The following is a 12015-nucleotide window of genomic DNA, read 5'->3' on the forward strand; positions in this document are numbered from 1 at the left end:
TATTAATTTATCCTGCTGACCAATAGGTTTCTCATGTGAGTCATGGAAGAGTCACGGCATCTAGCGCTGAGAGGGGAAGCTAAACTTTCTGACACTGACATGAGGTGTTTGCTAGTGAGGTGGAGTCGAAGAGAGATTTTAATAAGAAAAATGCACAGACACACTGCTGCTGCTGTTCATACTGTGTGTGAGTGAGAGTGAAGAAGATAGAGAAAGGAGTATGTACACAGAAAAATATCCAATTCAAAGGTGGAAAAACAACACAGTGTCAGAATGTGAGGGAACTGTTTGCAATGTTTGTGTTTTAATCATCCAAAACTGCAGGATTATTAAATTCAGTGACAACTGTGATGTCCCCAATCTATAGAATTTAACAGAATTATTATTATATGCTTGGGTTTGTACTGGGATGGTTCGGTTCCATCTGTCGATCCAATACTGGACTCAGTTCCGCACAAAGATAACAGATCTATAGAATCTATATCAGCAGATCAGTCACTTGTGAACCCTTGTTTCCTCCTCAGCCTTCCATTCGGTTGCACCCATCAAGCAGCATCAAGCATGAGTGTCACGGCAGTATTTATATATTTAGAGCAATCAGAACGATTACCTCACATCAGTGGATCCTCACCTCCATTCTTGGATATTATTTAGACAGTGATTCAAAAATTAGACATGTCCTTTCACAAAAAGATGCAGAAAAACTAGTTCACGCCTTTGTTACATCGAGACTGGACTAATATAATACAATAATTAGAATTATTACTTGTTTAAACTAAACATGTGATAATTCAAATTATTTTATTATATTAGTAATATTGTAATATAATATTGCTATTATAAAAGTATGCCATTCTGTATGTTGAGTTTTAGTAGCCTATATATTGATTTAACATAAAAACCTTGTGCATGTGTGTATTTATTGCCCCTATCTGTTCTGTTTAATGATATTTCCATATGAAAACCCATGGTTATAATTATTCATTAGTATACATCTCATTTGTAGAGGGAAATCTTGTACCTATTTTTAAGAACATTATTCTATTTTTTAGAACATAACATAATTATTAATAAGTATCATAACTACATCTCCAGCGTTTATAACAAACCAATCTGTTTAAAAATCAGTTGAAAATTGAGCAAGTTATAGTTAATTAAAAAGTACATGTTCCACTATCAACACAATGTTATGGGTGAGCGAGCTGCCTGTGGCAAGACGGCCGCCATGTGCGGACGTTCGACTCTATTGGCCGGCAACGCGGATGAGACATCTAGTGTTTATATATATCTATGGGCGATGTAAATACCCAGTCGACGAAGAAAAAAGACGTCTCTTCTTTGTGTGCTTTGTCTTCGAAAAAACACGTTACTCCGCCTAGTGTTCTGGTGGTGAATTGCATTGCAACACGCGCAGCACGTTAAAGAAGTATAACCAAAACGAGTCCGTCGATGTAACTGCGTGGCCTTCCGCGGTTGCAGTCGCAGCCTTAACACACGTACACATGAACACGCGCGTCCACGCACGCATAAACGATCGAACGCGCGCGCACAAACAAACACACGCACACACAGAGACAGTCGAGTTGCACTTCGAACAGGAGGGAAATTAGAAGAGATGCGTTCACATGCCGTCGGAAATGTGAGGATTACAACGTAGCGATCTTCTGATCTTAGATTTATCAATCAATCAAATTTTATTTGTATAGCCCATATTCACAAATTACAATTCATCTCATAGGATTTATGCTAAAGGTTTTACGCAGAATCTGCGTTGTAGAAGGCCTGAATTGGGGATAATACCACGCGAACAAGTTGCTGTGTAAAGGCTATAAATGATCACAGTTTTTAATAATGAATGCATGTTATGTGTGTACTTTATCCGTATTCTGTGGTTTCAGAGCGCAGCGAAGCCTGACAATAACTGTTGCTATAAAAAACATGCTAAATATACAATTGGAAACACAATTGAGATCGTTTACTTAATATGATATGATTCGACCGCCGGATTATTTTTACACCTCTGCTTGCGGAGTTTATCAGAAGTTCATGAAAGCAGCGCGGCCTCCTCTCGGCTACAGATGGTGGTGCAGCCGCGGCTCCGCGCTGGGACTGGTCCTTCCGCAGCCATTTTCTGTCCAACCAAACAGCCGTCTCAGGGAGGTAACCAACCAGGGCTTCATTGCAGGTTTGTGCCTGGCTTCGGCCAATGATTCGTTAACCGATTTCTTGTTAGCTCGAATGGAAATGTCCGTCTCAGTCTGATTTTTTATTTGTTGTTTGAGTCAACGAGGCTAGCTTATCAGGAAGTATCTAGTGGTTGAAACTTTTAAAATAAGTCTTTATAATTTCGGCCTGGGCCACGTCTTGCTCTACTCCCGACGACAATGAACAGGCCAACGCGGTCTGTGCTGGCACCAGCTCCGGTGTGCAATTTTGTTCATCGGACAGTCTGTACCTGAACTGGTTAACTGCAGAAGGTAACATCCCATCGATAGTCTCTCCTCACTCAACTCATTAACTTAGTACATTGGAGAGCAGTAAAGTGGCTAGTTAGCTGAACATGTCGCTTACCCGCGCCTGACATAAGCTAGTCTGGTTAGCACACGATAGCTAAGCAGCGATCAACGTGTTTAACGTGTGGCTAACGACAAAAGTAATTGCCCAGGTTATAGCTATACAACACGCAATTCAACTAGGTAGTTGTCGTGTCGGAGCCCGATTACGCATTTCATCACAACCCTCCAAACTGTCGACAATGTGAAGAGTGTGTCTAATATTCCAGTGCTCAGAATGAGGCTGCACAACAAGCTTATCTCAAATGGAAAAAGAGCACGTTAATGTCCTGTTAGGGGTCTCCCTCACGTTAGCAGCTACAGAGAAAACAAAAGAATTGTGGACTATTGTAAGTGAAAGCCGCTCCATTTTATTGAAAATAAATGGTTTAGTAAGAGTATTTGCGTTTTCTATGGCTGTGGTAAGTTTCATGGCTGAACAGTTTGACATAAATCTTTGTTATTCTTAACATTGATGATAGTTCCATATGACTCTAATGACATGATGGGGCCTGCAGAAAGAATCTGGCTCAAGCAAACACGTTAAACGATACAGATTTAGAAGAATATTAACATTTCAAGTGACTTGTGCATTCAGAGGTGTCAAAATTTAGATATTTTTTTTACTAAAGTATAAGTACATATACTTGTGTTTAAAAACACTCAAGTAGAAGTACCGAATCACCCTCTTTGCTCAAATAGAAGTATAAATGTAAAGGCTCTGAATTTTACTCGATGTGTACGAGTAAAAAGTATCTCCTGAAGGCATTTCTACTAGCTGTATCTGTGCAAAACAAGCTTGAGACTCATCTCACATTTATATAATTTGAAGACTATTTAATGAAATCCCTCTTCAAATAAAATAAAAGACTAGACACCGAAAACATAATTCAGTAATTTCCTTCAGTAAAATAAATTGGGACAAGTACTTAAAAAATATAAAGTATAAGTTACTCCAACCAGTTGCATATATTCCAGTGTCCAATTAAGATACTTCTAGACTAGCACTTCACTCCGGAGATCCTCTTCAGTTTCTCCGGATGCGGTGTATTTGTGAACGCAAATGTCCTTGTGAGAGCCTTCTGAGTTTCTGTGAATATTCTCTGCCTGTTGCCCTTCATACTGAAGTAAGCAGAAATCAATGTGAGAACACAACAGGGGATGGATAATAGCTGGAATCCTGTCTCTGCCTACCCCCCCCCCCCCCCTCTAATCCATTTGAAAATGTGTTGCTGTTGTGACCATGTGGGAGCAGAGAACCCCCTGATACACACACTGTTGTTTCAAATGACCACCATGATATCAACACTGATCAGCACATAATAAACGATACTGTTCTTAAATGAGTAAAATCTTCAAAGCTGCTTGCCTTGATTCATTCATTAATCTCTTTTGCTGACACACACACATACTCTCACACACACACATTGCATCAGACACATGCTAACTGTTAACTTTCTTAATGTATGGAGAGCAGGTGGAGATGGTGGGGCATGCTTGATTTGGCTCGATTCAGTTGGCAGTCTGCATCGGTGATGATAGAGACACAGAGAGGAGCAGTTAAATAGTTAAAAGAATAACTTTTATATACAGAATTCAATGTGTGTTTGCATTACAGATGGACGGAGACGGCACGACCACCGATGCTTCCCAGCTTGGGATGACTGGAGAGTACATGGCATCCAGTCACTATGTTCTCCAGTCTCAAGATGGTGAGGAGCTGGTATAAAAACAGCTATCACTGTAGGAAGTGAAGACCTGCTGACTCTGTGTGTTTTGTTTTCTGTAGATGAAGGAGAGGAGAATCTAAATGACCATGATGATGGCGGGATTAAGGAGAATTACAGGGAACAGGACATTTATCTACCTATTGCCAATGTGGCTCGTATCATGAAGAATGCTGTTCCTCAGACTGGAAAGGTTTGTGAGGGAGAGAAAGGAAGGAGTGGGAATAATCTGTTTAATTTTTGAGTATTTTATGTCCACTAGGTTTTTGTCCTAATCTTTTATAACTCAAAGCCTCATCTTGACAGGCTGGACTTACAATGTTAGCGTTTGCGCAGGATGGTGGCAATTCAGATGGCTTTGTGTGTTTTTTGGTGTTAACGGTGTATTTTACTTTCACCAGACAGTTCTTGGACTGTTATCCGCTGTTATCCTGCTATCATCTTCAACCTTTGTCCACTTAACTTCTGTTCACATTACATTCATTCCTGTGACAAGCGCAGGAAGGAGTCATGATGTAGTGACACTGGCATAGACATCTAAATATCAAACGATATTTGGTGCCAGCATATCGATAATTGTATTTCACAAGTCAGGATGACAATATATTGCTGTATCAATAATTTTCCATGCTCAAGTTAAGAGCAACACAATGCACTGTGTAGTAATCTGCAGGTAGAACGTCTCTCCTCTCTGCAGCCTTTTTGTTTGTGAGTGTAAGCGTGCACGTTCGTCTCTATTGATCTCTTCACAAACAAACTTGACGATCACATTTAACCAGTTAAAACATCAACACTGTCAGGTATTATATTGGAAATCAGAGTGTTGTTTTAGGAATGAAGTCTTCATTTGTTTTCAAAATTATACTGGAATTAACTCCCTGTCAACCATTTTACATGTAGTAAGAAAAAAGAATGTACTTAGAATATAATTACTTTAGCTAAATTAATCCAATGTTTTTGAAATATTATATCATTATCTTTAACGGATCAAGTATATTTGATTGATTGATTAATCAATCAAATTTTATTTGTATAGCCCATATTTAGAAATCACAATTTGTCTTTATAGGGCTTTAACATGGTGTGACATCCTCTGTGCTTAAGCCTCATCAAGAGTAAGGAAAAACTACTAAAAGGCCTTTTAACAGGGTAAAAAGAACATAGAAACCTTACAGAGAGCCACATGTGAGGGATCCCTCTCCCAGGACGGACAGAAGTGCGATAGATGTCAAGTGTAAAGGAGAGATAAAGATCAAGATAAATGATTTAGCAGCATGGATAAGGGTAAACATTTTTTAAGGATAACTGAAGGTCAATGAAGGCTGTGATTGGTCCGCTAACTACATCCTTTCCGGAGTCAGAAGAGCTCCGAAAGTATGACCACTTGTATAACCCGTGATTGACAGAATACAAGGACACGCAGATCGGCTGCAATTCCTGGAAGGACATCTCGGCTAACGTCGGTTTGCAGGTTGACGAAGGTACGAAGCTGTCGAGAAAGATCAGGGACAAATTTGTCTTCCAGAAAAAGTAATAAAGTAAAAAAAACAGTCGACGACGACTGCCACACACAAAGAAGGCGTCTCTAAGGTCGTCTTCGACAAAAAAACGTAATTCCACCTAGTGTTCTGGTGTTGAATTGGTTTGCAACACGCGCAACCCTTGGAGAACCATAAATTGAAACGACTCCATCGACACAACTGCGTGAAAAGTTGCAGCCCCAATTGCAAAACCATGCGCTGGCCTTTATTGTATGTCGCTTTGGATAAAGGCGTCAGCTATGGCCCACTGAATTACACTTCTCAGCCCTGACTTTCCAGCTGTCCCTCAGAACGCCGTCACGCTGCCACGTGAGTGGCCCAGTCCTAGGGATTTTTTTTCTGTATTTGGCCCTCGGGACAAAAAGTTTGGACACCCCTGTTCTAGAACTATAGCAGCATAACTAAGAGCAGGTCTAAGACAAGCCTGGACCGGCTCTTTCTATAAGCTTTATCAAAAAGGAAGGTTTTAAGCCTGATCTTAAACGTACAGATGGTGTCTGCTTCCCGAACTGAAAGTGAGAGATTATTCCACAGGAGAGGGGCTTGATGGCTGAAAGCTCTGGCTACTACTCTACTTTTATAGACTTTAGGGACAACAAGTAAGCCTGAATTCTTGGAGAGCAGTGCTCTAATGGGTTGTTAAGGTACTAACAGCTCTTTGAGGTATAATGGCGGCATATTATTATGACCTTGAAGGTGAGCAGGAGAATTTTAAATTCTACTCTAGATTTAACCGGAAGCTAGTGTAGTGATTCTAATACTGGAGAAATGTGGTCTCTTTTCTTGGTTCTTATGACACGTGCTGCTGCATTTTGGACAAGCTGCAGAGTTTAACAACTTACCGCTGAGGCCTGATAATAATGAATTACAATTATCCAGTCTGGATGTAACAAAGACGTGGACTAGTGTTTCTGCATCTTTTTGCGAAAGGAAAACTCGTTTTAAGTGTGAATTATAGGACAAATCAGGATCGAAGATCACCAAGTTCCTGACTGTTTCACTGGAAGCAAGGGCAATGTCATCTAGCGCAGCTATATCATTAGAAAAAGTATCTCTAAGGTTTTACTGTTTTATCTGGGTTTAATAGGAGAAAATTGATGGTCATCCAGGTTTTTATGTCCCTGAGACATGCTTGAAGTTTAGTTAATTGATAACTTTGTTCAGGTTGGCATATAATGAACAGGTTACCCCTGTTCATTATGTGCCATGATGCTGTGTACTCTACTGAGTGCCATTAAAGGCATCAAAGCCCCTGAATGAATGTAAGTTTTATTAAAGTTAAAGTGTTATGATCTTGATTTTAATAATAATCCAAATTATAAATATCCTAATGCTATAAGATGACTGCTACTTTTCCATTGTCAAAAAGCTACTGTGCATGCATGAAAACAAACAAAACAATTGTTTTCATTTTAAGCAGTAATTATTAACATAAATGACATTGTAAGTCTGCCATTTTATTGTGATTAAGCTTAAACCCAGGATTATCTTGCAAACTACTGGTAGCCTCACAACATAATTAAACCCTCTGCTATGACAGATGTATCACCATCATTTTTCCAGAAACAAAAGTCTGTTACCACTGGCTCATATACAGCAACTCTCCTTTTTTTTTAAGTATCTAAAAAGTATCCGTAATTGAAATTCATTAATTGATATCAGTATCAAAACAAAAATGTTGGTATTGTTACAAGACTATTTTGTGATGTGTGTGTCTGTCTGTCAACAGATAGCAAAAGATGCCAAAGAGTGTGTGCAGGAGTGTGTCAGTGAGTTCATCAGCTTCATCACATCAGAGGCGAGCGAGCGCTGCCACCAGGAGAAGAGAAAGACCATCAATGGAGAGGACATCCTTTTTGCCATGTCTACGCTTGGCTTTGACATGTATGTGGAGCCGCTGAAGCTCTACTTGCAAAAGTTCAGAGAGGTGAGATATAATTCAAGGTCACAGTGAACTCACGTTCTTGTGAATGTGATATATCAGGACTTCCGTCAGGGAATTTTATTCCCATTGGCACAAATCACTTGACTCATGGATGACCTGATTAGAATATGTGGCCTCTCAAACACAATTTGCCTATTGAATGTAATATCTCAGGAACATCTCAATGCAATTCTTTAAAATTTAGCAAACATGTACATGTAATGTAATATTTCAAGACTGATTTAGGGTATGTCTTCAATTTTTAATGAGAAGTCACTTGGACTCGAGGTGAAGTGATTATATAACGGTAGTCAAAGGGCACAGTGACCTTATATGAATCAATGTGATAATGAATCGGTGGAAATTCTCTGCCTTTTGGGATACAATTATACAAAAAATATTGTATGCCCATTTTACCACGGTTGATACAGTTCCTTGGGGTCTTAATGAAATGTATGTAACATATTTTGTTCAAAATACCACAAGGATTATTTAAACAGCACCCTTTTTATCTAAAAAGGGAGCATTACCTCTGTAGAAATATGGCTACTGGAGACAAAGATACAATCTTGCAACCATATCGGTTTGAACCGGTAGCTATTCCTCCAGTGCTCGCAAGCATAAACATGCCGATCGTCGAGGCAGAGAGCCCCCGGACGTCTGCGCCGTCTCCCCGGGGAGAGGGTGGGGCCCGGAGCACGAGCATAGTGTTAGCTTGCTAACCGGGGGGCCGGGCCGTCTCGATCCCCGGAGCCAGAGTTTTTGAGATTGTAGACATGCCAGATACCCACATTAACGTGTAGAAGCACTGCAAAAGTGTATATATTGTAAATATGTCCCCTTTAAAAAAATTGTTTCGGCCTTAATAACATTTAGCTGTCATCAGATTTGCTCTATCCAAATATATAAAACCAAATGTCTTGCCCTTGAGAATGCCATTCTACTCAATGATGTCATGGATGGAAATCACAATTTTTTTTGGCCTTGCCATCAGGATGTGGAAGCTATGGAAACATATTGCTGTCACACCAGAACAATAAAAGACCAATCTGTTTTACATTCAAAATGAACATTTTCATGTTCACCAGATTGGTTGAACTTGGCAAAGTAAGATTTTGGCATTTTCTATTCAGTAACCAAAACAGAAATTTTGTCTGTTGTGTTCTAATCTTATATTTCATCCTGAACTGTTCTCAGACATGTGGATGGTGTGATGATGCGGGCCACATTACAGATTTTCTTTTACTGCAGTGTGAATGCAAATTAGAAATTATGCATAGACCACACCATTTGATGCCAAGCAAAAATTTTAATTCACTCATCTACTCACCACTATGTAAACAAAATTGCAGCCAAATACAATACAATAGATACACCTGGTTTGATGCTTAATCTGGTTTTAATGAACAAACTCAAGTCCACTGGAAAGGCCTGAAATAAGGATTAGTTTCTTAACAGATGACGCCATGTTCTTCTTTAGTTCCATGTATTATTGTGCTCACGTGTGCATAACAATGCTATGTGCTCATATGGTGCTTTTCCAGGCAATGAAGGGGGAGAAGGGGATGCCTGGGGTGGCGGTGGGAGACAGCCTGGGAGAGGATCTCACAGATGATGGCTTCAGTAAGTACAACTAGTCAGGTTTTTATAGTAAATATTTTCGAATTCATTCTAGTTGGTTCAGCATTTGTCTCTTTGCTATTGTCAATTTGTCCTTGATAATCCAAGTTCATTCTCATTAATCTACATTTTCTTCCTTCATCAGCAAATCCACTGCCAGCCGGGATTATCACAGCTGATGGACAGCAGCAGAACGTCATGGTGTATACCACTTCATATCAACAGGTAGAATCCCTACTGAGGCAGTGGCTGCTCTCCTTACTGATGGATGATTGAGAATGATTCACACTGTCTCCAACTAAACTGTGTTGCTGTGTTCCAGATTCCCACCGTACAACAGATCCAGTTTTCATGACAAGGACATACTCCGAGCATGAACACAGGGGCTCAACACTCGTCTGATGACCTAAGCCCTGCCACGGAGTAAGGGTGGCCAGACAGGGAGGACGGAGGAAGAGGCATCTACACAAACCCTTACGTACAGAGAAAACAATACCTGTAGAGTACAAAGTGTTGTTTTCAGTTGTGAGGTACCAAAAGTTTTCGAGTGTCTCCTAAGCAGCTGGCCAATTTGAGGCTTTATTTAAAGGCTAGTCTTATGCAGGATTTAGTGTTGGAATTTTTTGTGTGTATGTGTTTGCTTGTACTTATTCTTTTCTCGTGAGTTGAGAGTAGAGATGTTGCTGTCAGATCAGATCATACAGCTCTTTTGTAAGTTCACAAAGAAAATTTACGATGTGCTTTAATGTCATGTGAATCCTTTGAATAAATACTTGAGTGTTGTTGAAACTTTCACCTTTTTATTATTACCAAGTTTGATAAGAATATGGAATTAGTCTTTTCAAGCTATGCAATTGCAACTGGAAAGGGATAACACTGCATTTTCCCACTCTGCAAGGAAACGGCACTAAAAAAGTCCTTCAGGCGTTTGGTGAGAGGTTTTAGATGGGAAAGTTGTACTTTATGTTAAGATTAAGATACATTTAATAGTCCCAAACACATGCACAGACATGCAAAGGCACACTCAGGTAGGTAGGGAAATTTAATCTCTGCTTTTGACCCATCTGGTGCAGGATACACAGAGCAGTGAGCAGCCATGTACAGCGCTCCATAATGATCCATAATGTCAGTGACAGTTGAATGTCTATGATCAGTTTTCATCATTAATAGTAGCAGGACAGTGGTTGTGATTTATTTACGTCTATCATAAAAGCAGGATAGTCACAAATCTGTGGTTAGTTTAGAAAAAAAGAGAGGACTGAATATTGTAGACATCAGTACACCAGGTGTGTGTGCATTGCGTGATGGCTGTGTCACTGATCTGTTTTGTGGGCGTCTGTTATTCACTCAGAGCGTGACTGCCTGCAGCCTAGCGGAAGTTTGTGGTATGACTACCGTATATCCTTGAATAAAAAAGAGGCTATGTACTAAACGGTAAATGGATTTATATTTATATAGCGCTTTTCTAGTCTTGATGACCACTCAAAGCGCTTTACACTACAGTTTCACATTCACCCAATCACTCACATTCGTACAGTGCATCTATCCCAACACTTTGTTATTCTATGGGGGCCATTCAGGGTTCAGCATCTTGCCCAAGGACACTTCGGGATGCAGATTGTTCAGACTGGGGATCGAACCGCCGACCTTCAGGTTGGAGGACGACCACTCTACCCCCTCAGCCACAGCCGCCCAATGCCGGGACAATTAAGCTGTTTATCTTCCAGACTCGCAAAAACCTAAAAGCCTTCTTAAAACAAATAAATGGAGTCAGTTAACAGGAATGCCATCTTTTTACGAAAGGACATGTCTGATTTTTGAGATATTACGCAAGTGTAAAAAGGCGTTCCTAGAAATTTGTTTTAAGTGACTATTAAAGGATAAATCAGGATCGAAGATCACTCACAAGTCCCTGATCTGAGGCTATTAAAAGGTCATTAGTGACTTTTGCCAAGGCGGTCTCTGTACTGTGATTGGCTCCAAACCCTGACTGAAAGTCTTCATATATATTATTTTCCTGGAGAAACTCGCACAGCTGATTGGCTACAACTTTTACTACGATTTTAGACATGAAGGGGAGATTAGATATTGGCCTGTAATTGGCTAAAACCTCTGGCTCTAGGTTGGGTATTTTGAGAAGGGGTTTGATTACTGCTATTTTAAAAGACTGTGGTACATAACCTGATGATAATGAAAGATTGATGTGTTAAGTAATGAACTATCAATTAGGGGCAGATTTTCCTGAAGTAATTTTGTAAGAATGTGATCTAAGATACAGGTTGTTGGTTTAGAACCTGAGATTATTTTGGAAAACTGATCACAGGTGATCAGAGAGAAGCTGTCTAAGTAATGGGTAGGATTCTCAGCCGTTTCTGAGATCTCTGTTGTTGGGAGGGTATTAATGCCAATTGAGGGCATGGTTGATTTTATTTCTAATAGTTAGAATTTTATCATTATAAAAGGTCATAAAGATATTGCTATTTAGGGATCGAGGAATACCTGGTTCAGTGGAGGTGTGACTCTCTGTCAGCCTGGCTACAGTGCTGAAGAGAAACCAGGGGTTGTTTTTATTCTCTTCTATTAGTTTTGAATAGTAGGCGGCTCTTGCTTTGTGGAGAGCCTTTTTATATTCTTTAACACTATTCTTCCAG

The 12015-nt window shown here is 39.9% G+C and overlaps 1 protein-coding gene across 2 annotated transcripts; it reads left to right on the forward strand.

Moving 5' to 3' along the window:
• The first annotated feature begins 2035 nt into the window (after nt 1-2035).
• On the forward strand, nt 2036-10153 carry nfyba (nuclear transcription factor Y, beta a). Of its 2 annotated transcripts, none has more exons than XM_062382918.1 (7): nt 2036-2185; nt 4171-4264; nt 4342-4472; nt 7550-7747; nt 9289-9367; nt 9510-9589; nt 9687-10153. In XM_062382918.1, the coding sequence occupies exons 2-7, from the start codon at nt 4171-4173 to the stop codon at nt 9717-9719; spliced, it is 615 nt and encodes a 204-aa protein (XP_062238902.1). In that variant the 5' UTR covers nt 2036-2185; the 3' UTR covers nt 9720-10153. The 2 variants fall into 2 exon arrangements, with proteins under 2 accessions (XP_062238902.1, XP_062238903.1); XM_062382919.1 differs by lacking the exon at nt 2036-2185 and adding an exon at nt 2192-2477.
• Nucleotides 10154-12015: the final 1862 nt, after the last annotated feature.

Source organism: Platichthys flesus, chromosome 23 (genome assembly GCF_949316205.1).
Source record: "Platichthys flesus chromosome 23, fPlaFle2.1, whole genome shotgun sequence".
NCBI lineage: Eukaryota > Metazoa > Chordata > Actinopteri > Pleuronectiformes > Pleuronectidae > Platichthys > Platichthys flesus.

Excerpts from the sequence above, each read along its gene's own strand:
- nfyba (XM_062382918.1), top strand. The coding sequence starts at position 4,171 with ATGGACGGAGACGGCACGACCACCGATGCTTCCCAGCTTGGGATGACT. Across the intron at positions 4,265-4,341 it reads TGTTCTCCAGTCTCAAGATG|ATGAAGGAGAGGAGAATCTA; the intron begins GTGAGGAGCTGG and ends TGTTTTCTGTAG. Across the intron at positions 4,473-7,549 it reads CTGTTCCTCAGACTGGAAAG|ATAGCAAAAGATGCCAAAGA; the intron begins GTTTGTGAGGGA and ends GTCTGTCAACAG.